This window comes from Falco cherrug, chromosome 4, assembly GCF_023634085.1.
Source record: "Falco cherrug isolate bFalChe1 chromosome 4, bFalChe1.pri, whole genome shotgun sequence".
In the NCBI taxonomy this organism is placed as follows: Eukaryota; Metazoa; Chordata; class Aves; order Falconiformes; family Falconidae; genus Falco; species Falco cherrug.
Window position 1 is genome coordinate 55,546,434 of NC_073700.1, and position 27,369 is coordinate 55,573,802.

Consider the following 27,369-nt stretch of genomic DNA (forward strand, 5'->3'; position numbering starts at 1 on the left):
CTTCTGAGCTGGGCTGTTGTTAAGGATATGCTGCAGGTGACCCATTTTTATAATTGCCATGCTGAGTTGAGCAAGTTGGTTTTTTTCTGTGTGGATATCTGAGTGATCAATGCCTGTTGCATTCAGAAGAGAGGGTTGGGGACAGGGTGGTGTTCTTCATAATTAATTTTAGGTACTGCTACTCAAGCAAGAAATGGTTCACTGATATCCTCGGTGTTTGACTTACACCCCACAGTGTGAGAGATTTATCTTTTTTCCCCTGTTTACACTGCCAGTGTCTCATTTACCTACATTTAAGTGTGTCGTATTTTTCCAGTAAAAATATTGTGTCTCTGCAAAAATTAATTCCATGTCTTAATTATTCCTGCTGTATTGGGATACATTTTGTTTGTGCTGCTTCTTAATTTCATTGTAGGCTATGAGAGAGAATGGGCATGTCTTCTTACTCAGCTGCTTTGCGATATTTTCTATACTTCGGCCAGTGAAGCACCAGTATTATTTTGTTTTGTTTTCTTCATTTCCCCTCTTCCTCAAGAATTCTGAGGTGATGTTAACAAGAAGCAACCCTGTTTTCTCAGATTAAGCACATGCCACTTTTATATACTGGCAGCAGAGTGTTCTCGGTTCTCTTTCCAACTCCAATAAATTCTGACTACTCCATTTGCCTCTTAGTAAACAGGGAGGTGAAACCTCCCCAAAAAAGTACAGGCAGTTTAACTGTGGGACTACAGTTACATCAAAACCTTGCCATATATCTGAGTCGCTCATGATCGCACTTTGTTTTTCTGAGCCACTGTGCTGCAAAATCTGATGAGGTTAAAGGTGCCAGAAGTCTGGCGTGTCCCACCAGTACTCCTTGTCATATTCAGCAGGTTTATACTGTTAATGCGGGAGAATCTCCCATGTAGACAGCAGGCTTTTTTTATGGGGGGGGGGGGGGGGTGTCCTTCTTTTTTTTTTTTTTTTTTTTTTTCCCCACTGGTGTCACAGTGAACATCACGGGCTAGAACCCCAGCCACATGATTTCATAGTCAGTCAAGAGTTTGTATCACCCTAATGCGCTTCCATTTGTGCACGTAGGCTGGGACCAGCTGGCTGTTCACACCAGGCTTTCACTCTTTTGGCTGTTCTGGGATTCTTTCAGCTGTCTTGTAGTGGAAGAAATATCCCCTTCACTAACAGCAGTCTGAAGTTCTTTGTCCAAAGCCATGACCCAACTTCCCATACCCTGTAACTTCAATGAGTTCAGACATAATCAAGGTCAGTGAAAGGCAAGATGATTCACCTCATGTACTTCTATGCCTTGATAACAATCTACTAGCAGATCTGGAATGATTTCCATAACTGATTCTCCCAGCTATATCACACTAATATTACAGTTGGAATGGATGTTTCTGTGGGAGTCAGATCAAGATTAAGCCACCCAACTCAGGTGATGCAGGTGATCTTGATTCATTTCCCTAAACATAGATATTAGTGCCGCTTGATCAGCTACAGAGTATCTAAGGCATCCGCGTGGATCCACCATTGTTATACAAGACCTGTAGAAGATTCACACCCTCTGTCTGGAAAGTGAGAAGCCAAGTGGGATATGGTGGGGCTTCTCAAATGGCTCTCTATGCCATTAAGTCAAGCCAGTCAATACAATCTTCTTCTCATTAGCTTAGCCTACAATAGACATCTTTATTTGCTCACCTGAACAACTTTACTCTCCACTGACAGTGTGGACTAGCTCTCCACTATTATGCATGCCTAGACATTCTGTTCACATGTAGACACCTACAAATAGCTGAATTTATGAGCAAAATCTTCCCTGTAGCCATATATTTACAACTTCCACTTGGCTAGCTGAACCATGGCAATTCCCTAACTACTTCTTTAAGGTATAAAAGAAGTCTAAACCCCCCCAAATATTGCAGCATTGTCTATTTCAAAACTGTGCAAGACTTTGGACTAATCTTAATGTACTGTGGGAATGTTTTTGAAGTATAACAGTTTTAAAGGGTGACATTTCCTGCTCTGTTCTAGTTCCAGCTTCACACAGCTTAGGAACAAGTAGCAAATTCAGTAAATTTTCAGAGCTTTCTGGGTTTGTAATCATATTGTCTGGAAAAAAAATTGCATCTTATAGTATACTATTGTAAAAGCTCTCCCTTGTGGTAACGCCTGTCTTCCCCAGATCTTCACATACTCATCAAGCATTCTAAAAAGAGTTTATGTTTCCCAGATCACATCCTGAAGGCTACGTCACATCACATTGCAACAGCTTGCAATAATGCTGTGTTTTGCCTGTCTGTGAAGTGAGAGACCTGTACAGGCCACGCTGCCATCTGAGGCATAGATGAAGGCCTTGGTTTTAAGCATAGCAAAAGTGTGTTTTCTTACTGTAACCCTCCATGTCAAAGCAGTGAAAGCCAGGCTGATTTTCTGCTCAGTTAGATTTTCAGTACATTGTTTTCACAGTTATTTGCTATGACAAAGCCTGTTTTTTTAGTGCATGCAAACAGCATCACCTCAGAAGTACAGTAGTGCTGAAATATCATTTGTATTCTCCTGACATCAGTTGCTCTCAGAGGGACATCCCTACTAGAAGTGGTGATGAAGGTAATGCCACTCAATCCACAGGAGGTACCACCAGTCTTAGTGAGATCCACAGCAGATTTTGCTCTAAAGGAGGAAAATAGCCTGTCAGTAGTAGCCTTTCAGTAGCTTGAAATCCTTATAAATAGCACTGAAACTCTGTTGAATTATCTCTTCAGTGAGTCTGATATTCCTGTCTCTGTGATAGAGTGATGACTTGCTATCTCAGAAGGTTTTAAGTAATCCAGGGTTTCCAGTTAGGACAGAGTTGGGTTCTTTAAATGCATGTAATAGGCTTTAGTAGGTTATTCATCCCACATAGTGCCGGGCCTGCACTGAATGAAGAGACAAGCAAAAAGGCTAAAAAAGCCATTAATTTAAAGCTTTAATGATGCTGTGATCTCAGCTGCATCTCTACCATTTCATATTTGGTACAGATGCCACTAGGTACTTACAAGCTTCCAGTAACTGTCTGTAGTAGAGCTCAAAAATACGGATAGCCTTCCAAAAAAACCATGGTCTTCACACGGTCTTCAACGAGTGCTTCATGTCTGGGAGAATGAAGTACTTCAGCTTTTCTTAAAGGCAGACTTGTCTCTTCACAATTTTTGTATTTCCATTTGTTATGGGACTATAGCTACTGCTGTTAGTGGAAGACAGAGAAAACACCTTTGTGGGTCCTTCAAGTGTGAAGAAATGGCTGTAGAGATGTTCTACTCACCATGCAGCCACATAAAAAATCCTAGCTAATCTAGTTAGACTACTGGTTTGGGTTTTTTCTAAGGCTTGGTGTGTCATTGTACTGAGTTTTCTTAGCAAGAAGCACTTGGCTGGCTCTGGCTTTTACAAGCCAGCCAGATACCACGTTTGGTTTTTGTGTCTAGAAACCATGGTGAATTGCTGGAAGTACTTTCGGAAAAGGAGAATAATAGGAAATAAAGGATCTCCTATAGGAACAGAGATGACATTGTTCTCATCAGCCATTGAGGGAGCCATGCAAAATTCCTTCCCTGTCAGGACTGGAATTAGATGCAGCCTTTGTGCTAGAATTTAATGTTCTCAGAATAAGAAGCTACAATTAATCCCAGTCATTTTTGAGGAAAGGGAGTTTTGCAGTGGATTTACTACCTGTGTTGTTGAAGTGCACTTACACATTGCAGTGAGATTTGATAATTGTTAAGAGAGTATTTCTCAATCTCTTTGATGTGAGAATTACTGTGTTTGGGTACAAGAGTAGCATTAATATCAGTTGCTGGAATTTGAGCAAATGGCAGAAAGTTTACTTAAGGCTGGGTTGTGACAGTCATGGGAAATGGAGCCATGTGTCACAACCAACCTGTGACCTGGAAATAAAGGGGAAAATTCAATGACTTCTGACAGCTATATATTGTACCAGTCGGTCCAGTTACTACAGTATCTGAACATCTGTGTAGCTTCAAAACTTCTGTACAACTACAATTGGGTTTAAAGATCAAAATCAGCTTCTTAAAAAACACTCAGAATGTGACAGTCTGTTCCTAAGGAGAGTTTGCCCCCATAAGGGAGCAGTGAGTTGGACTCAGTGATGCTTATGCGTCCCTACCAACTCCAGATATTCTATGATTCTACGATTTTATTCTATGATCATAGTTGAAAATTATCAGTTTCTGTCTTTTTGTCAGTGTTCTATCTGTGAAGTTTAGCAAATGAAACAGAACAGTTTTTTCCCTGTAACCTCTTATAGCCTCCCTTGATTTAAACAAACATGTCCTTATGACTTAGGGTTTTTCTTCCTATGAGGTCTTTTGCTCCAGATCAGAGTTGTTACACAGCTGTGCTGCTTGAATAGATCTGATGTTCTAGTGGAGAAGGCAGTGCCTCCAGCACTCTGATGATGGCACTTTGGTGATACAAGATACCGCCACAAAAAGGTCTTGGTCCTGATACCGCAGTGATTTGGTCTGACAGTGCAGCAGTGGGATCACTGAAGGGGAAAAGTGAAGCTATTAAATTACAGTCCATGGAAAGAATTTCAGATGGGAAGAGTTTATTTCTTTATGCTTTGGAGCAGATATTTAACCTGGGAACACAAACCTCTCCCTTTCCCTCATTTCCACAGCACACAGTGTTTCACACAGGTCTTGGATTATTGGATGCCGTGACAGTTTAGCTGATGGGCCAGGTCTTGAAAGAGTGTGTATCGTTTGTGCCCCTCTACTGAAGATATTTTCCTTCAGTTATTGAATATGAATGTCTTTCCAAGCCAACACATTATACACAGGTTATTCCAGTGAACCTAAGGAAAAGCAGCAGTTTAGATACAAAGTTGGCAGGTTGTTATGTTTTATTACTTCCAAAAAGCTCTGAAGCTGTTTTGAACAGACTGTGTACACCATGGATGGGCATAAGAGGCCATTGGCACTTGACATATTAATTTGTGTAGAGACTTTATGGAAAAAAAGTTGTATTTTTTTGGACACAGAAAATCTGCTAGCACTAGAAGGCAAAAATATGCACATATAATTTAATCTGAGTAGTGAAGATCATCTCTGGACTTCCAAGAAAATTGAGGATGAGAGGTTTCTGACAATGTAAGTTGTTATGAAAAATGGCATAATAAAAAATACGTATGCATTTACATTAAAGCCACTTAAAAAGAATGAATGTAGGTTGTGAACTTCTTTTTCAATGACCGCAAAAATCAAGATGATCCTCAGACTTTTTTCTGTCAACTCACAGACCACAAGACTGAATTCAATTTCATATAACACTGGATTAAAAAAAAAAAAAAAAGACATTTCAGATGGAGGTTTTTTTGAATGAAGATAGATAAAATGGTTTGAAACTGTGCTGAAGAGAATGCATTTCCACAAAACTCCTGTTAGACAACTTGTATTGCAGCCCACTAAATAGTCTTTAGGGTTTTTTAGCTGATTAAATTTATTCTACCTAGATCAGTTTGCTTACAACAAGATAATAGTGTGTAATCAGGGATACGCTTTCATGGTACCTCATCCTTCCATAGAAACCACTAAATCATCTCTTCAGCCTCTGTAGTACAAGCTGATGAATTCAATCCAGTAACAGGCTTGATAGCATGTGTTTAATTAAAGCCTGTCTTTCAAAAGGGTATCTGGTGTGGGATTCATCTCATGTGGTACTTTGGATTTTTTTGACAATGATCTGAAGAACTGAATGTTGGATAAAAACATCACTATCCTATCCAGGTCACAGCCAGACCCGAAACTGAAAAAAGGCTCAGTGAAGTCTGTAGTCTTTAGGCATATGTAGAGTAGCCTTATAATTGTATATAAAATATATATATATATATATATTAAAAAAATTTATAATTCCTTGAAACCCAGGAAAAATATTCATTAAACTTCCAGTACAAAAAGAGGCTCACTGTTATTAGGCCAATGAAGACAGTTGTCACATTTGGCTTTTCATAGGAGAGCATCAAGGGAAGACAACAGAAGGTAGCAGTGACACTCACTACACTATAAACACTCTTTGTTGATCTCTAGGCTCACAGCTCACTTACGCGTTCTTCATACTTTCGTCTCCAGGGTCATTTTTCGGTTCTTTAGTATGCACCTTCTGCTCACAGGCAGATGGGTACAGCACTCCCAGCACTTCTATTCTCTCTTTGACTCATTCCAGAAAGAAAACATCTTTAAAGGGAGACGGATCTTCCCTCCATTTCCCTTTGTAGTGTGGTATCTACCTTCTCAGTCAGACCTCCTTGCTGGTGGTGGTTTTCTCCTGAGAAAAAATAAAGTATTTCAGAGAGAGAAAGAAAGTGCATTTACAGTGTTTCATATTCCAGATATCCTTCTGTACACTTGTATTAGCTTTGGTTTTATGGCTGCTGCTTGTTGGAGTCTGGAGGGGGAGAGGTCAGATCTGAGATGCTGCAGCATCTCCTAGAAAAGGAAATAAAATATTTCCAGGAGCCGCTGGTAAACCTCCAGAGGAATGACAACCTGACTGATAGGGTTGCCTCCACTCCTGCTACCTCAACAAAGACATGATGGGAACAACAGGATAATGGAGGAAAGATCCCTGTCTCCAGAAAACACCTGTCCTTGTTATTGGGTGCTTCAGGTCATTTCTAATGACCACTGATGCTGATCCATCAGAGAGTTCTGTGATCCTTGAAAACCTTATCAACCCTAATGAGAGGTAATAACATAGCTGTACCGTAACAGGATGCTTCTGAATGAAGGTGATTGTGTGTGAGAATGACCTGATTTTATAAAGTGATGGTGCCTGATGAAGGGCTAGGCAGAGAAAAGCAGTCTCCACTATCAAACAGAATGAAGGAAAAAAGGGAAATCCAGATTAAACATGGAGAAAAAAAATCATAGTGAGGATTTTTAAGCACTAAAGGAGAGGCGCAGAGGTGTTTTGAGGTCTTTGCCATTGGATGTACTCAAAATGACTGGATAAGGCCCTGACATAATTTCAAAACTGGATAAAATTTCTATACTGGACTTGCTTTCATCATGGCATTGGACCAAAGGACTTCTAAGGTCCTTTCCAACCTTAATTATTCTATAATGCATTAATCCTATGTCCATAATAAGGTGGCTGTCCTTCATTTCTAACCATGTCCTAGAGGGATACATAACTAGAAAGGCCTGTGTCTGAAACCATCCTGCAGAGCATGAATTCGTAGCTCAAGCAGGCCTCAGATTCTAGTATTATCTGGTGAATATCAATAATCACCTAGGAATTAACATTTAAAATGCAAAGCAATTAGCTGACTTAGAAAGAAACCATAACCAGAGAGGAATAGAACAGGTTACTTCATTAGACAGAACTGTAATTTATTCTCACAACAAGGTGCAAGGCAAGGATAAATATGTTTAATTTTTTTTGTGTTGACCCTTTATCCAGGCACCATCTGTCTCTCAAAATCTATTAAGCTCAAAGTGGCTTACTTTGATCTGATCATCTTGGGAGGGTATTCATTATAATTGCCAGCTATGAATCACCACCTAAATGGTTAGTCATCCACCTGCCCATCAATCTAAGCAGACTTCACATTAATCATTCTGAACCCAAAGGACATGCATTAAGCGTTCCTTCAAATCACTGAATAAATATGAATATGGGTGTGGACTAGAGGGCTAAAGTTTAATTCCACCGCCCACAATGATTGCTTTCTGCACTGTCGTGGTTTAACCCCAGCCAGCACCTAAGCCCCACGCAGCCACTTTGCTCACTCCCCCACAGTGGGATGGGGGAGAGAACTGGAAGAGTAAAACTGAGAAAACTCGTGGGTTGAGATAAAAACCGTTTAATAAGTAAAGCAAAAGCCATGCAAGCAAAGCAAAACAAGGAATTAATTCATCACTTCCCATTGCAGGGAGGTGCACAGGGCTGCAGCACCAGTAACAGGGACTGAGGAAGACAAACGCCATCACTGCGAATGTCCCCCTCTTCTTCTTCCCCAGCTTTATGTGCTGAGCATGACGTGGTATGGTATGGAATGTCCCCTTGGTCAGTGGGGGCCAGCTGTCCCGGCCATGTCCCCTCCCAGCTCCTTGTGCCCCCCAGCCAGCGCTGGTGGGGTGGGGGGAGGAGCAGAAAAGCCCTCGGCTCTGTGTGAGGCCTCAGCAATAACAAAAACATCCCTCAGTTATCAACATTGTTTCCAGCCCAAATCCAAAACATAGCACCACACCAGCTACTGTGAAGAAAATTAACTCTTATCCCAGCCAAAACCAGCACATGAGCAAAAATGCCCAACAGTGTATGAGCCACTCCTCAATGCCCCAGAGGATGCCTGGTCACTATAGTCTCAACTGAAGAGATCAAGCCTTCCCTTTGGGACCACCAGGCAGCAGTCCATTACAGGACTGCAATCTCCTCTCGGTATCCACCTCCCACACCCAGCTGCACTCTGGTAGAGTCACCTTCACTGCTGTGACTCCAGTAGGTGCTCTTCAGGCTGGGGTCCTGCCAGAGAGAGAAAAATGAGAAGTCCAGGCACAGGGAAAAGGTAGCCACTGCTCTGAAGGTCCTTCCCCATCCCATCTTCCTTTTCACTACACTGCTGTTGTAAGCGGGACTCCAGAGCAGTCCACAAAAAAATCACAGAAGCTTGAGGTGGGCTGATGGCATTCACGGCCCCCCTCTCTGGTGGTTAGTCCTGGTCCTTTGTGGCCCAGAAGAAAGAAGCAGCATTTACTTCCACCCCAAAATGTGTGGAAAATCTTTATAATTAGTCAGAACTGGTCTAGCTTCTCAGTTACATACAATAACAAAATTGCGCTGTTGTGATCTTACAAATAAAACTTCAACATCCCAGTCTGGCAGGTGCTGCAAAACTATCCGTCTGTTACCAGGTTGTATGGAATTGCTGCCAAAGACTCCAGCTAGAAATGAATTGCAGATCAGTTAAGCAGGCTAATTATTTTAGGGAGAAAAATAAACTTAGCAATGTTACATAAAATACTGGTGTGATGTAGGCTATTTGGGGGGGAAAAAAAAGAGAAACAAAAAAGAGTTCCATCTGAGCTTTGTTTTGATTTCCTTTGAGCCTTGCAGATTGTTTTGAGTACATCCCTGCTTTAGGAGGATTAAACACTGATAATGGCCTCTTTATAGAGATGTTTGGTTCATTTTTTTCTCTAATGGTAACATGACTGTCTGTGGCCTAAGGGACCGGGAGCCTTTTAAAGCCATACGAACAGGGCAAGAGGTGGCTATAGGACATATATATAGTTGCTCAGTGATGTACATTATTTACAGTAAATAGATAAGGACTCACTCCGATCTCTCTGAGAGTGTTAGCGTTCCTCATCTGCAGATGCCTGGGTCTGTCAGGCCAGTGGTCTCTGTGCTTAGGCAGTTCTGTTTCTTTGCTTCCATTCAGGACTCCACTTAATCCTTCCAAGGATCTAGAGAGGCTTGACCCATAAGCTTCTTCACAGCATTTACTATTAAATCCAGCATTTACCATCCCTTCTCCCTTTGGGGACACCCTAACCCTTTTGAAAACTTTCAAGGTACCATGTAAGGCATCACCTTACAGTGGTTTAAGTTCTCTTATGTAATGGATGGTATTTATCTCTAATACATACACATATGCGGTTGAGCTGATCACCCTCAACTTCATTTATAAGCAGTGCTTCCTCCAAATGAGGGTAGATTCCAACTGACCTATTTTAGGTGACTCTTTTTGATGAACTGTTGCCAATACATTACGGCCTTTCCTATGTCTGCTGGATACAGAGAGAGGCCAGGGCTTCAGAAACTTCATGGAAGTGGAGTACACTGCAGAGTCAGACACAGTGAGACAACTATCTTGAAATTTAAAGTCTGCATAGCCAGTTCCCTTTTGCTGATCTGGGCATTGCTTGGAAGTTCCCCTTCCTCATCTGTAGCTTACAATAAGACTGAATAACTCTTCATCAACTTTTCCACAATTTGCACCTCCATTAATAACCAAAGATGTTTAAAATCCAAAGTTATTCTCCAGTTACCTCCAACTGCAGCACAAGGATCTGAAACATGGCACGAAGGTGCTTAAGTGTAGGCGGAACTTGATGAATTCGTCACTGAAACCTATTTTTGTAGATCAAAAATAGGTCTGTTACAAAGGCCACTGAGATCTATATAAACCTTTTTAATTTGCCTTTGGATTAGATTTTCTGGGAGTAAAAAGTTGCTTATTAGCAAAGCAAGAACTTAATTAGGGTTATGTAGTCACAGACTGCTGAACACCCTGACGATTCTATACTCAGTACCTGTTATCCCTCTGCCCCTCACTTGTTAACACTTTCACGCAAGAGTTTTTCTCTGGGACAGAGTATGGCAGCATCCCAATAATATTACTTCCAGCTTCCACTGCCATCACAGCTCATTTAATCCTACTCTTCTTATCAGACCCTTCTTTTTTACCTACATTACTGCTATTATATTTTAGTATTACATCAAGAAGCCCCGGGTGAGTGGGCCCCTTTGTTCTAAGCACTGTGTAAATGCATTAAGCTTTCTTCCTTTGCTAATAAGACAATAACAATACAAAACTAGTGTCTGTTTTATCAAAAGCAAACCTTCTCTGCATGCTTTCATCCTTGTCTACATCTCTCATTTGTTTTGTTCAGAGGAGGGGGAGGAGGAGAGGTTTATAACAATTTTTATGATCAGATGTGATTTTCAGATGTGATCTGAAGGTTTGAGAACTCCTCCATCAGGTGATCCAATCAGGAAAGAAAAACTAATGCCCACTGACTTCTTTCCATCCCATCACCTGAATTCTTTCTCCTGACTGTTCTAAAGCAATCCAGCTGAGAGCAGTGCCCACACTCTCTAGGCACAAATCTGTTGGTAAATCTGATTTGACCACCTGTTCAGGAACTGTGATTATTCACAGCACGCAAAGTGCAAAGAGCTGAAAAGGGTAATTCTGAGTAACTGCAAGAGAAAGACAGACCAAGGGTCAGCACAGAGAACTGAGCCCTCCGCTCAGCAGCATAGATAAACTTTGTCATCTCCAGCAACTAAAGTTACAGAGAGGTATAGCTGATAATTTTGTTTTCCAAAGATTCTTTGTTAAGCTTTAACTGCTGATGACATCTTTGGGCTGTTACAGGCAAGTGCTGTTAATTTCAGGTCATAGATGTGCAATACTGACTCTAGGACATGGTACTGACTCTACAAATGCTTAATGGATGGAGGTAGTTGCTCTCATGGTGACTAACAACCAGGTTAGAAGTTGCTATTTTGCTTTATCTTTTTCTATTGCTCTTTGGCTGTGTAGTAGCTTTTTGGGTGTCTTTTTTAACATGTTATTGTAGCAGTCACAACTGGTTTTCTTTTTTATTTGCTGACCTAAAGCTAAGCTAGCATTTTGTTTCTGAGTTTGATTTCAAGAGATAAATTTGAGTTTAACCTTTTCTTCTTGTTCTCTGGTTGCATCCTAATTGCAGTGAATTATTCTGTCATTAAGAAATGCTTTGCACTCACCTCTGTAAGTGCAGAATCTGCTTCCATGTGCCCAATCCATTAGGAATGGCTCCAGCTGTACAAGACAGCATTTTTGTTACTACTTTTTATTCTTTCTCAAAGCTTGTAAACCATATCATAAAAGCCATTTTAACAACTGGTTGTTTAGACTCCCATCTTTATCTCCAGGTGACTCTTTTTGACTTGATTGGTTTGAAGCACAAATGATAAATCTTATCTGGCTTCACTGGCTGAGTAAGTATCTGTTCACACAAGTTGCTCAGTAACACAAAAAGCCCACCAGATGATTTCCCTTTTCAAATGCTGCTGCAGGTGCACCTGTGACACATAAACTCACAGGACTGCTAGGCTGCTATTAACGTCTGTGATAGACGTTATATAAATATATATATTTATATAAATAAAAAAGACTGTGCTTTACACAGAGATTTGCTCTCTGCTTTTGCACCAAAGATTAAGAAATTCACCTCTTTGAAGGACTTCAGTTGATTCCAGACTCCCTGCATAAGGGTGTATTTCACTCTGGAAGAAAGGAGAGAAATTTCTTCTAACAATATTTTAGCATTTGGTGACATCTGGGGAGAAATGAGCATTCCAGAAGCAACATCCTCCTGTAGGTCAAGTCCCATGTTCTTCATAGGACAATTTCCCATGACAGTGGTTAACCCTCTGGCACTTTATGTGTTACTTACACCATTTGCCTTAGGTGCCCAACATTCAGCTAAGCTGATTTTGTTGAGCAAGATGGAGCAAGAGCTATTCATTCCACATATCTAAGTCACTCCTTAGGGAGATTGTCTCTCTTTCTCTATTGTCTATATTGAAAGCATAAATAAGTGGCCAATACTAGGTGTCAAGCTGTCAGGTGATATGCATCCCCTCCTTGTATGTACTCTGAGACATGTATTTCCCTTGGGATGTATTTTATATCCTACTTACATCCAGAATCCGAAATAAGTTTCCCTTTGCTGCTCCAAGTAGAACCGTGATAGATTTGCAAGTAGTGGGCATCCAGGAAAATACACCACCATGATGCGTCTTTCCACTGTTTCTGGTGTTGCAGCAGGAGGGTTCAGTGAGTCATTGAGGTCAGTTTGATAAGACAGTGAAAGTCAGCGGTCCAGGCTGGCTCCTACTGTAGTGTATGACTGAGTCAGCCCGTCCTAACTCTGGCTATCTCATATAACTCATTTTTTAAACTGACCAAATGCCATCTTGAAACTAGCAGAGGCAAGTTGTACCTACTACTTCATAATGAGAGGCTCTTCCAGAAATCCCCTGCACTGTTGTTTAATCATGTTATTCTCATTTTTGTCTCAAATTCATTCATGATGATCATGCTCCTCCTGGCAATGCTGTCTTTTAATTTTAATTCTTCTTTCATTGGATGTTCACTCTTCCCCTTCTCCATGCAAGCAGTCCTATTCCTTCACAGCCTTTATTTTTCTAGGGTCTGTCCCACCCCTATTGAGTGTAAAATCCATTTTTTTATATTGAAACAAATAATTGATCCAAAATCAAAAGAAAGAAATTGAGTGTGGCACTCACCTTACTATAAACATCTGCACCTACTTGTCTGAAATGGTGGATCAAGCAGCACAGATCCCACATAGTTGAGAACATAATGAAAGAAAGATCCTCGGGTCCGATTTGCCCAAGCTGTGCCTTCTAGGAGGGCTCTGACTGAAAAGCCACAGTCCCAGGTTCAGAATTCCCCTAACGAGGCACCAAAGAGGGAAACTGCAAAACTCTTCCAGGCTGATACAAACCTGAAATGGAGCGTAAAGCTGGGGTTGAGAGGCGATTGTTTGGTGCCAGACCACAGCACTACAGAGTTTCTATGCACAGCGCTACAGACTATGGATGTGTCTATGCCCCTGAAGGCCCACCAAGAAATAGGAGGATTGAAATCATCTGAGCGAAGGAGTGCAGATCCTCACTTCACATGTCCTTCTATGAACTCTCACCTCAGAGGAGGCAGCTGGCAGAGGAGCTTGCCAAGCCACTCTTCATCATTTATCAACAGTTCTGGCAAACTGGAAAGGTCTCAGAAGACTGGTGGTTAGCCAACGTGGCACCCATCTACAAGAAGGCCAGCAAGAAGGATCCAGGAAACTATAGACCTGTCTGCCTGACCTCGGTGCCAGAGAAGGTTATGGAGCAGATCATCCTGGCACCATCACGCAGCATGTGCAGGACAACTGGGGTTTCAGGACCAGCTAGAATGGGTTTATGAAAGGCAGGTCGTGCTTGACTAACCTGATCTCCATCTAGAACAAGATGGTGTGCCCAGTGGATGAGGGAAAGCTGTGGATGTTGTATACCTGGACCTTAGTAAAACCTTTAACACCATTTCCCACAGCATTCTCCTGGGGAAACTGGCCGGTCATTGCTTGGACAGGCTTATGCTTCACAGGGTAACAAACTGGCTGCACGGGCAGCCCCAAAGAGCGGTGGTGACTGGAGTGCCACCCAGCTGGCACCAGTCACGAGTGGTGTTCCCCAGCGCTCCGTGCTGGGGCCAGTCCCATTTAATCTCTTTATCGATGACCTGGACAGGGGGATCGAGGGCACCCTCGGTCAGTTTGCAGATGGCACCGCGCTGGGGGGAGCACTGCCCTGCCGGGGGGCAGGGGGCTCTGCAGGGTCTGGGCAGGCCGGGCCGAGGGGCCGAGCGAGCTGTGTGAGGGTCACCCCGGCCCCGTGCCGGGCCCTGCCCGGGGGTCACACCAGCCCCAGGAGCTGCGGGCTGGGGGCAGGGGGCTGGGCACTGCCCGGCGGGGAAGGGGCTGGGGGAGCTGGCTGATGGCCAGCTGAACATGAGCCAGCAGTGTGCCCAGGTAGCCCAGAAGGCCAACAGCATCCTGACTTGTATCAGAAACAGTGTGGCCAGCAGGATGGGGACAGTAATTGTCCCCCTGTGCTCGGCACTGGTGAGGCCGCACCTCAAATGCTGTGTTCAGTTTTGGACCCCTCACTGCAAGAAGGACATAGAGGGGCTGGAGTGTGTCCAGAGATGGGCAACAAGGTTGGTGAAAGGTCTGGATCACAAGTCTTATGAGGAGCGGCTGAGAGAACTGGGGGGATTGCTTAGCCTGGAGCAAAGGAGGCTCCAGGGGAACCTTATCGCTCTCTACAACTACCTGAAAGGAGGTTATATCAAGGTGGTGGGGGGGTTGGTCTCTTCTCCCAGATGACAAGCAATAGGACAAAAGGAAATGGTTTCAGGTTGCCCCAGAGGAGGTTTAGATTGCATATTAGGAAAAATTTCTTTACCAAAAGGGTTGTCAAGCATTGGAACAGGCTGCCCAGGAAGGTGGTGGAATCATCATCCCTGGAGGTATTTAAAAGGCCTGTAGATGCAGTGCTTAGCGACATGGTTTAGTGATGGACTTGTCAGTCGTGGGTTAACAGTTGGACTTGGTGATCTCAAAGGTCTTTTCCAACCTAAGCGATTCTATGATACTGTGTTTTAACTTATCAGGCCATCATTCCTGTTCATCTAGGACAGCTAATACTGACAGTGTGTGGTTTGGGTGGGAAATACCTCTGCTATTAGAGCTCACCAACCCTTCTGAGCACCCATCAGACAGCATGTTGGAACTGGTCTGAAGTGGGGTTGGGGAGTGTGTGTTCCTCATGTTTTGAGTAGACTTCACACTGCACCTGAAGGCAAGCCACAAGCTATAAAAGAAAAAGAAAAGCAGTAGCTGTGTAGCTTTGGACAATTTGTTTCATCACCATCTTCCCTGCAGTCCCAGTGGGGACTATAGGTACACCCAGGATGGCTTTGATCTACCTCACTCAGGTGCTGATAGCTGAGAAGCTGTGTCAGCATGGGTTTCACACGGGCTGTGCAAGCTCATCCCAGGCCTTGCACAGTTGCCATGGTAGCTGGCCCATGTTGAGGGCGACTCTGCAACAACATCGCTGCTATTAATACCCAAGCTTTAGCCTGCTGATAGCAAAATGAGGATAAAAGCACTCCCTTACTTTTGAGGGATGCAGTGAAGATAAGTACATGAAGACTGCAAAACATTCAGGGTTAAGATATCAATATCGTCTAAATTTAGCTAAATTTATAATCCAGACATCTAAAACAGAGCTGGTTGCCCAGACTCATTTCTAACTGATGAAAGGAATTAGGTATTTTTCATCTGACCACAGTATCTACCCTGCTTTGGACATCTGCTTTCGGAGGAGATGAATCATACCCTTTACCCATGCTACTGATTCTCTCTTGGTCAGGAAGAGAGCTATGGGTCAGTGGCTGAGATGTAGTGTCTACATTATATTATTTATAACCTCATCCTCTAAACAGTTGTGTTTCTGGTAAAGGATGCCCCAGCTTCATATAGAGGTTGTATGTAAAAATGCTCTTTTTACAAAGCTGGCTGAATTTTAGGTTGGCAGCAGAATATCAACAACTTTTCTGAGTGCCGTGAGTACAATTACCCATTGGCTGTCCAAGAAGCTGGTCCCAGATTCACCTAATCTAATTTTGTAGGTTTACCTGGCCGCCTAGGTTAGGGATCTGAATGGCCCTCATCTCTATGGTAAGCAGAGATCCAATAAGAGTATCCAAAAATTGGTCTTAATGTTTCATTCCAGGTTCTGACTTGGAGACTTCTCTGCCAGTGATTTGGCAGGAACTGGTTTCACTTTATGTTAGGAGTATCTCAGCCCTTCCCTCCCATTCTGTGTGAGGCTAGGATTCCTGTCACCTCTTTCTGTTGCTTATATGCACATATATCTGAGCTACAGTACCTGGGATCACTCTGTGATCCATGCAAAAAAATATGCACCTTAAGTTCAAAATTCATCTGACCTATTTGCAAGCGTCTGCTTAAGGATGACCTTCTGTTGACTGCAGAGCAACTCAACAGTGCCTGTGAAAGATGCTTCCAGGGATTAGGTCAGGTGTGTCTTTGTAGTAGACACCAATGTTTAGTTAGATGATCTGTGTTTCTCCATATACAAGGGAAGCAGGGGCAACTGTAGCTCCTGTGATAGGTCTAAGACCTCTGTCAGGTGCGCTCATCTTGAGGGCTTGACTCAGCTGCACAAGCCGAGGCATGCTTTTCCCAGAGTGCAGCACCCAAAACAATGTCAAGTGAACTAGATGCTCATGTTTAGGCAGCTGAATCAAGCCCTGTATGTCTCAGTGGCTTGACACATATCATCATTTGTCTGAGTGCTGTCTAGTGTCCCTCTACAGATACCCGAGTATTCTAAGTGTTCTTTTTTCTTTTCACCAGGTCCGTTCTGCTGCCAGGAAAAGATGGCATCGCTGGCAAGACCATCACTCCCTCCGAGTGCGTGTGGCACGTGCCATGTCTATCCCCACCTCTCCGACACGGATCAGCTTCCATAGCATCAAACAGACCGCAGCCGTGTGATATGCCCTGCAAAACACATGCACTACCTGGTGGCCTTCAGGGTTCTTCTTTCTTCACTCTCCCCAGGCCCCTTTCTTCAAACTTTGTTGCTTTATTCTGCACTGATCTCTTTCGCAAAGAAGTACCATCATGTTTTTGTGGACTCTCATCTCCCATATTCATGATGCTGCTTAAAGGCAACCAGGCAAAAGCCTCTTGGAGTAGGCAGTGGCAAAACAGATTCAAAGAAGAAAGAGATTCAATGCTGACTGTGTCTTGTGGAAGTTCACTACAATACAAAGTCTAAAACAGCACACTGGCAGGAACAATTTTTTTCTCCTTTATTTTGTTTCGTTTTTCTGTTTTCCCCTTCTGTATTGTGGTGAACAAAGACTATTTTTAACATACTGCCCAACTCGCCTTGTATATTGATTCCCAATGATTTCAACAGTTTGGTGTATAGATAGCCCACCTCTTTCTTGTTTCTTTGTAAAAATTTCTTCTCTGCAGAACTGTCATTTGAGAACACGTGGCAGCAAGAAAAAGAGCGTCTGAAGGGTGGTGTGAAAAATCCTGATTTATCTGTCCTTCCCCATTTCTCCCTTTGATAGACTGGGAGTTGGCTATGGCATCGCTGGACTGTTTAATGCAGGGCACATTGCCTTGCAAGAACCATGCCCTGGTCATACACAAATTTTTGGAAAGGACAACAATATCTCTAGATAGCTCTGTAAAGTATCCTTATTCCTCTTAGCCTCACACTTTCGACACAGTGTAAGTAGCTTTTGGAAAGTCTTTGGGGTTTTTTCATCTAAGAGGATCGGGATGGCTAAGAACACAAAACATGTTTTCTGGGTTGAAAAAATATAAAAGGGAAGCACTGTAGAAATAATGATGAAAAGAGGTTGTTTGCATTATGAGGATAGTGCTACATGCTGCACAATTATCTATTGAGCATTTTGAACTAGGGCAGATGTATCTGCTAGGCTTTTTATGTGATGTTCAAAAATACTGTATATTTTCAATAATAAATACTACTCTGGGTTGGTTTCAGTAAAACCAGGCATTGTTTTCTTTACTCTGGAAAGGAAGAAGACACCTATCTTGAGTGTTTTTATATCTAAGATCAGGGAAAGGAATCCTGATTGATAATGAGCCAATAAGAACAACGTCATGATAAAATCTGATCAAGAGGGCATCTAAATGCAAGATGAATTGTCTCCCTTCTGAACTCATGGTGTTACACTGGATCCTTATACTTCTGCACTCCCCTCTACTGGGCTTTGCAACAGCAGAAAGAAAAAAGCAAGTTGTGTAATATATTCTCCATCACCTGTATCTGACCAGTGCTGGAGTAATTTGCTCTTACCACTTTAGCATGTTTATTTTTCATTCACATGTTTTAGAGTACTTCCGAGCAGAAGCTGGATTTAAATCTCCAGATTTAAATAGGTCTTTCTCTAGTTTTCAGAACTACATAGGGCTGGAAAATATCTTGGAAGACACTGATGTTAATCCCCTGCTTTTGGAGGCATCCTGTCCTAACAGCTCGAGCATATTCAACTTTGAGCTGATTAGCAATGCATAGCAAATTAAATTAACAAATTAAAATTTTGTAATTTTTCCACCTCTTAACTCTCTTTTGGATTCATGTGCCTCAATAAGATAACGAAGGAAGGAGGGAGAAGGGAGATATCTATCTAGTTAGACCTATTGTGTCTGCCAAAGAGGAGGAGCAGGAAAGAGCCTTCACACATAGCCTTCCATGTGGCGTGCCAACTAGCATGATAGATCCCAGTGTGACAGAGATCCAAATACGACTGGAAACGTGCCTGCCTATGCCACTCACTGCTGTCAGTGCCCTGGGTTCTGCAAAGCGATACAAACAATCTTTGTGGTAGCTGGGAGACAAAAGCCTCTGATGGGAGAGGACTGCGTCAGTGCTTTTATCCATTGCGTCACAGTAGCAATGCACAGTCTCCTGGAATTTTGTGTTTGAAGGGACAGGTATACCTACAGGTTGGAAATGTGTGGATTGAGTACCTCTGTGTTTGCTGTCTCTAGGCCAGTTTGGGATGAAAAAGGGGTTTGCAATGCATCAGGTACTGTCAGAAATTGCAGGTTGTTGCTACCAGGTGTGTATTTTCATTTCACAAAAAATAATATCCTTTTTCGGGTTAGTGTTTGTCCAAAGCAGATTTTCAGACCTTCCAGCGTTAGACCCTGTTTCAAGCTGCATGGTGGACATAGAGCATTAATGGGATATTGCTTATGTTAATGTTGAAGTGATTGCTATGCTAACACATGCAATACCTCTACTTGTTTTGCTGTGGAAGCTTTCTGAAGTCTGTCATTCCTGAGGTACTGACAGCCATGGCCCATTTTCTCTAAAGCCTTGTGATGAGAAACAAGCTTGAAATTCTACCGTGGGCCTTGTAAGAGCAGGATTTCAGACTTTCCCAGGAAGAGCAATAAAAAAATATTTTGAGGGTGACTTTTTTTTTTTTTGGTCTTCTCAGAGAGCACAGAGCAGGGGAGAGTGATGGAGATAGGTAGGTATGGAACTTTAAACACAGCGTATCTTGGGGATGGTGCATGGCATAAAGGCCAGGATTTGAGAGAAAAAGGCAGACTTTAGGTTATATCAGGCAAAGGCCTAGGGGGCGACTGCTTTGTGGCAGCTGGTGCAAGGAATGTCATTTACACCAGCTGAGAGTTTCCTATCTGAGATGGGATACATGGGGCTCAGTCTGAAGCTCTTCACATTATATATAGTGTGCTTTAGCTTTCCTGCACGTGGCTACCCTGTAGACAACCTATGACTGGTTTGTAGGCTGCCTAGCCTCTCAGTGAGCACCAAACCCTCCCAGTCAGCAACAAGAAGTGGAATATAGACAACTTGGATCTGACGTTCTGGTTCCTCTGGAGCCACAAGCTGAGGCACATGATATGTGGGCTGTCTGCATTTGCATGGTGGCTACCACCAATCTGTTTTTCAGGCTTACATTTCCAGTCTCTGGAGGTACTTTTACTGGTATCAGTGGAATTGGTGTCAGGCTCACTTTTGCCCTCTCAGTATCCCTTTTCAGTTCCCAATAAAGAGGCAATTCTTACCTTCGCTTTCTCTTCTCCACATCAAGGACTGGGCAGACCATAGGGCAATCAAGATCTTCTGATGAAAGCTGCCATAGAAACGGAGTGAAAAGTAATCTCCATGGAAATAGTGCTTTGAAGGCTGTTTCTTCTTCCCCCAATCTGTCAGCTGATCAATACCAACTTACTGCTCCCTTAAGCTCACCTGTCTGCCTGTGTCCTTCATTTGGTTTTAGTAGGTGCAGTAAGATCCTGCTCAGTACCATAACTAGGAGTCAGTATAGCCCATGTTAGCTGTGAAACCAACCTGCCCTTCACCTTCTGGGGTTGAAGAGCTAGGACTCATCCTCAGTTTTTCTCACTGCTGTGGACGTACACCGAGCTCTGAAGTACAAGTGCAACGCACAACACAGTAACACTTTCACCGGACTGGCTTCTTTCCCCTGGAGTGGGATATATTCTTTTTCTTAATAGACACAAAATACAACTGTGTGGGCATAGCTGCATCTGCCCTTGGAGTGCCTAGCCAGAGTGAGTCACTATGATCCTTGTGCTGTGAAGCCTGCCCTTTGCCAGACGAGGCTTCACTAGTATTGTAGCAAAGGGACCATCTTAGTCGTGTGTCTCCGTGACATCTAGCACCATATAGTTCTCAGCCACAACTGGAGTCTCAGGGGCAATGTAAATAACTCTGGTGAGTGTCACTGGAAGCAGGGACTTGTCCTGTAAATGGAGCACAAGTACAATCCAGGCACAGGATACTATTCTTCCAAAGACCATTCTAGTGGAACTCACTTGACTTTATATAGCCCTTCACCAGTCTCAGCTGGAGCTAGTTCCTTCTGTAATCATTGGAGAACTGCTCAATGCACCAAGGTCCCTGGGGGCTGTGACGTTTTTATGCTGTCTTTTTTTAATGATTCAATGGTCTGATGATTATTCAGGATACCTGTGAGCAGAGCTACTGAGATGATCCATAGATGTCTTGGACAGCCAAGGGGAGTCCCTTAGCCACACATGCCCTCTCATGAAGGTGGAGACCAACTGGCTGAGGAGCAGCCGTGTGGAAAAGCACCCAGGGACCTTGGTGGATGCTGAAATGAACCCAAGCCAGCCATGTGGTCTGGCAGCAAGGATGGCTAACATCAGTCTGGGCTGTTTTGAGGGAAGTGATTATTCCCAACTACTTTGCTCTCATTAGACTGCGTCTGGATGCTGTGCCCACTCTGGGCAGCCCCAGTACAAGAAGACATTGATAAACTAGAGCAAAATCAGACACAGGCCAACAAGATGCTCAGATCTGGAGCAACTGCCATGTGCAGAGAGGCTAGAAGAGCTGCCTCAGCGTGGCGAAGAAGGAACTTTAGGTGGACTAACTAACAGCATGCCAGTACCTACAAGGGGGTTACTGTCATGACAGACCCAGGCCTTTCACAGTGATGCATGGCAGGAGGACAAGAAACAACAAAGAAAGGGCCAGATCAGCTATAAGGAGAAAGTTTTTCCTCAGGAGGACAGTCAAACAATGGGACAAGTGAGGGTGTGCAATCGCCAGCTCCTGAGATTTTTTCAAGACCCAACTGAATAAAGTCCTGAGCGACTTGGTCTGTGATCATAGCTGAGCCTGCTGTGAGTTTGGACCAGAGACCTCCTGAGGTCCCTTACAACCCGATTGATCCTATCATCCTAGTAGTAATACTGTCAGTCATTCCACTAACACTAGAAAAGAGTGAACATGAGCAAGTTTTGGCTGCTGTATTTTTTTCAGGTGTACCTCAGGGGTGTTGGAAATATGCTCATAACCCCTGTCCCCAAAAGAAGCTTCTTCCTTTGCCTTCTCCTGACAGGGCTGCAAAGATGAATAAAGTGACATCTCTTTAGAGAAAACTATCTCCCTTACTTTGTGATACCTATTAAAGCCCTATGTGCCTTTCATCAAAATAATCATTCACAGCACAGATCTGGGATGATTCACATGTAGCTTCTGGATCAGCAGGAAATGTCTCAGCTATGCCAGGAAAATGATTGTGGATATGGTGGATTGACGACCTCTGTGTGTGTGTATGTGTGTGTGTTTATGTACCAGTGTATGCACATGTACGTACATGCCTGATTGTGTGTGTATGTCTGAGAAGAAAACTGGTCAAGTTACTTTTGTTTTATAGCATAATATGTAGAAAGAAAACAAGGCTGCTTGTGTTCAGTGAATCATTATGGAAATGAACATCCATGAACACTTAAGTACTTGAAACAGAACTCATAAAAGCTCTTCCAGGAAAATGTTTGCAGTGCTGAGTGTTGCAGATAATGCATGTGCCAACTGGCAGCTGAGAGCAAGTGTAAGCTTATTTTGGATCTGGACTAATTGCTTACTTCTGACATTTTTGAAATCTTTTCACCCTCCTCCTTTGCAATAAGTCCCCAGTCCCAGATTGCTGTGGAGACAACACATTGCCTCCTCCTGACCATTCCCTGTGGCAGACAGCAACGCTGCACTGCAGTTCCTTGGTTGTGGGGATATCAGCTAAGGGACTGGGTTTGAGTGCCATCATGCAGCACGTAGAGGACAACCAGGTGATCAGGCCCAGGCAGCATGTGTTTCTGAAAGGCAGGTCCTGCTTGACTAGCCTGATCTCCTTCTACGCCAAGGGAACCCGCTTAGTGGATGAGGGAAAGGCTGTGGATGTCGTCTACCTGGACCTTAGTAAAGCCTTGAACACCATTTCCCACAACATTCTCCTGGAGAAACTGGCTGCTCATGGATAGGACAGGCTTAGGCTTCACAGGGTAAAAACCTGGCTGGATGACTTAAATGATTCTTTGATTCTGTGATACTGAGAAATCACTATAGGGATTTGTATCAGGTGGCAAATTCCATTTTCAATGCATGTTTTCATAGCCGCCTCTGTCATCTTTTGCTTACAAGCAGAGCTCCAACCCCCAGGAGACACCAGTGCATCTGACACATTAAGTATCAGTATCAACTATTCCAGTTGTGCAGGTGGGGACAGTGCTGGCCACCAGACCACAGTAGCACAGTTTGCAAAGCTAAAATGGCAGAAGAAAAGGACACAGTGAAGATTTGCCATTCTTAACGGTCACCCGGCAAACCTGGCATCAGTCTGTTGGAGGGTAAGGAAAAGAGAGAGGCACAAGACCCAGAGCACCTGTACCGGGGAGGAAGGGAGGATGTGCCTCCAGGGCATAGAGGTCAGTATGGCTTAAGGACCAGAGAGAGAGAAGGGGAACCTGACTCCGTGGTTAGGTGGAGGTCCAATTTGAGGTGAGGGTCACAAGGATGAACACAGTAAATAGCCAGTGTCCACTGGAGAGCTCTTCTCAGTGTGGGAAAAAGCTCAGGGGAGTCCAAGGAGAGACTATGCCAAGGCTTGTCCTCAAAATAAAGTCACTTCCTTTTAACTTTTCAATGCAGCGTTCTGAGATGAGCAAGTATGAGAAAGAAGATTTTGGACATCCTTTTAAAGCCTTACGCCTGAACAGAAGTTCAGCTCATTGAAGCTCCCACACCTCTCCATAAGATCTCCTTTCCTGCTGGAAGGAGGGGGTAGAAGCAAGTCCCTCTTAATCCCTTTTCTGCTACGAACATGCTAGCCCTGACTAACACCCAGCCTTGGGTGAATTTCTAAGTGTTTTCCATTTAATAGATAAAGAAATCTTGCAGCCGGTTCTTTTGGGGATGGGCCATCAGTTGGTTTTGATTGAGGCAAATGGTGCTGTTTCTCTCACTGCCTCTTGACATGAAAAAATATTTCCTTCCAGAGTGTTAAGACAACTTTGCCATCTCCAACACTGAGCATTTGGCTGCAGCATGCACAAAGACGGGTATGTTCATGGTACTTTGAAGGGCAGAGGAGTTTGCATGGCATGAGCTCTGAGCTGGCGGGGGGGCAGGAATGGCACATCCCTGAACCCATGGTATATAGTGCATAGGTACAACTTCCAGCCGTGCTCATCACCTTGGCTACATATCACACCGTTGGTAATGTGCTCTGCAATGGGATAAGGTGATGAGCTCAAGCGCGTGGCTCTTGGGTAGATAATGTATTTTGATACTGGGGCTGAGTCACTCAGGACAGCGTGGAGCAGGAGGCTGGGCAGAGAGGAGCTGTGAAGGGCTGTAACCAGCTTCTGACCACCCTGGTCTTTGGGCAGCCTCACTGTTTCTGTGGTGGTACCTGCTTCTGCAGACAGCCACCACAAGGCTTTCCTTTTAGTCCGTAAAGAGAAACAAAGTACTTTTGGGGTTGCGGTTCTCTGAGTTTGCCACCCAAAACCTAGTATTTCCCTATGTGGAAGGGTTCATAAGTGTGACGGTTTCATGTAAATTCTTCACATTTTCATAGATTAATTCACTTTATTCCCTTTCTCATTTAATGCCATAGAGCTGGAAGATAACAAGCACCTCAGGAGAAACTTCTGGAAGAGAAATAGCATACCTATAAATTGTGGACTGATGGCAAAATACGTAGTTAAAACAAAACCATGTATTGTCTGGATGGTCCTGTTGGATTCTACACTGGTTTCTTAAGTTTCTCCACTTGCTAATTAGTGTAGCAGAAAGAAAATATTTTTTATTATTATCATTGCCATAGAGCACTGCTATAGTGACATTAAGCTATGAGAAGCCAAAGCTTTAAAAAAGAACTCATAAAAGTTTAATGAGTTTCCCAGATGCTAACGAGCAAGCCAGCTTCCATGAAGGCTATCTGTGTTCAGCAGTCTCCACAGGCTGTGAAACGAACCCTCCGACCCTTTTGACACGTCTTTCCTCTGTGCTTCCAGGCTGCAAGGGGTCGTGTCAAAGGCTGAACCAATTGATTGCACTCTGGGTATTGGCATATGTCAAAGTGATTCAGTCTTCTGAGGTAGAAAAATGACAAATTATAAAGCTGTTGGCAAGGTCAGAAGAAACAGGACCAGCACTCTTCAGGCATGTGTTCCTTGGGGTCCAGCAGTATCGTGTTGATCATTGGCCTGGTGGCTAATGAGCTGCCTCATCCAGGCTGCGCAGGGAATAGTGGTTAACTTGGGTCATCCCATACCGGCCAGCCACATCCAGCCTGAAAGCACATTTAGACAGTAGAAATTCTGAATGTCCTTCCGCTACCTTGCCTGTGATTTAGTAGCTGATTCATGTTGACCTTAGGGATGCTCACCGATTGCTGACTATACAGCTCAGCAGTTCAATCAGCTGCCGTGTCAGCTGGTGGGTCCTGACACATTAACTGATCACCTCTGACGTCTGAAACAGATTGCTTCTTCCTGGTGCAAGGGTGAGGCAACAGGTATGCTGACTCAGGAGCAGTATGCAACCAAAGTAATGCAGGCCACAGAGTCAGTCCAGCTGCTTGTTTGTGAGGTCTGGTGATTGCCATGGTTTCATCCATCTCAGGGATCCCTGCAAGTCTCTGTGCCCAGCAAACAGATGTGGATTGGCCTCAATTCTGTAAGTCATAGAATCATGGAATGGTTTATGTTGGAAGGGACCTTTAAAGGTCATCTAGTCCAACCACCCTGCAATGTGCAGGGACATCTTCAGCTAGATCAGGTTGCTCAGAGCCCCAAGCAGGTACCTGTGTGCAGGTATTTCAGATAACTCATCAAGTCTAGAGCATCCTTTCTTTTAAAAGGATTGTGTAACCTTTTTTGGGGAAAAAAAAAAGCCAACAAAAAAACCCCCAAACCAACAGAAATATAATTCTATGCTGGTTTGCCACAATAACAACACTCAAGTGGAGTTGGAGATCACTTTGAATATCTAGTGATGGCTTTTATTAGCCTTCAACTTGGTTGCCTGTATGTATATGAGTACTCATGGCTTCTTGATCCTTCTGCTTACTTAAGAAGATGTCTTATAGCTAAAGAGTGACTCACAGACCAAGAAACACTTGGCAATCAAATCAAATGCTGGATTGGGAACAGGACCGCTACACACTGTTCCCAGATCTCCTGTAGACTTCTCATGTCACTTCAAGGAAGTTTCTCTCCTTACCTGCTTGTATTAGTTTCTCCCTGCATTTGTCTAGTTTGAGCACTTAGACTGGAAGCCCTTTGGGGTAGAGAGTTATCGCAGTGGCTGTCCATATAGCATCTGGCAACTAACAGAGTGTGGGCTCTTTTGTCAATGTGTAAAACCAAAATACAAAAAAACCCAGAATTATCTGAAAAGTGTGTGTACAGTTCAATCCACATCTGAAACCTAGCGTACAATACTGGGTTGATACTGCCCATCTGTGATTTAGCACAGGCATCAGCGGTGTGAGTTGTATACACTGTGCTAACAACAAGCCCCTGTGAGAGGTGGCTGGCTAACAAACACACTGTCATCCAAAAATAATGTATGTTTTTCCATGCTGTTGGTCAAATGTGTATTGAGTTCTAAGCAATCACACAGGAAACTAATGGGATTTTCAACCATTCCCATATAGGCAGAGTACTTAATTCCCATCGATTTCTGGTGGAGCCGACTGCATACGCTTAGAGATGCTCATGTATTTTTCAGTGTATACATGTGTTTTTGAAACACGTCTGACAGGTCTTCTGCAAATATCCCTTGAACTGGATGGGAAGGTTCTCCTGGACCTCAGCAGGCTTTGGCTGGACACATCTGTGTCCCGGTGGACAAAACCAGCCATGACAGCCAGCAGTGCCCAGCTTCTGAGTGCTACCACTGGTGCCAAGTCCCCACACACAGAAGAAAACTCCATGGCTTCATTGATGCAAAAGACTTAATCACAGCCACCGACCGGTTACTTTTCTGTTTTGATAATCTAAATCTGACCCACTGAAGACACAGATCAAGTTTTTGAACCCAATATCATATACCTTGGGAAAAGAGCAAGTGGGAGGAACAGCATTGCTCTTTTTCCTGAAGCCATTTCGGATTTCTTTGATGGTGGTGTATATGAAAATACAAAGAGGAAAAAAAATCTGTTATTTTCCACTTACACTTTTTAATTTGAGTGGGCTTTTTTTTTTTTTCTCTCTTCAGATAGACAGTTTCCATTTTGCAGGGGTGAATATGTGCAAGTGGTACCATTTATATATCCAATTCCATCACCAGATCAGTTTAGGTCGCTGAACAACATGACATTTTTCCAATAGTAGCAAATTCATGCCTCTATTCCAAAGGGATCCCCAGAAGGGAATTTCACAGGACCTGAAGCTATTTGCAAAACTGGGTTAAATGAAGCAATGATTTTGACTGAAGGAAAACATTGTTCAAAATGCTGTTACTGATGATCAAGGACTGTTTCACATTTTAAAAAATTATCTTTTTCATTTTAAAATTGACATAATATTTTAAAATAAAAGGGATTTTAAAAATAACTCCTAC

The 27,369-nt window shown here is 43.3% G+C and overlaps 1 protein-coding gene across 3 annotated transcripts in view; it reads left to right on the forward strand.

Annotated features, from left to right (window-relative positions):
- The window catches only part of CRHR2 (corticotropin releasing hormone receptor 2), a 160,229-nt gene extending 142,251 nt beyond the window's left edge, over positions 1-17,978 (forward strand). For all 3 annotated transcript variants that reach the window (XM_055710030.1, XM_005442308.3, XM_027809954.2), the window contains one exon: positions 16,800-17,978. In XM_055710030.1, the coding sequence (XP_055566005.1) occupies positions 16,800-16,940 (141 nt within the window). In that variant the 3' untranslated portion in view covers positions 16,941-17,978. The remainder of the gene's footprint in view (positions 1-16,799) is intronic.
- Positions 17,979-27,369: the final 9,391 nt, after the last annotated feature.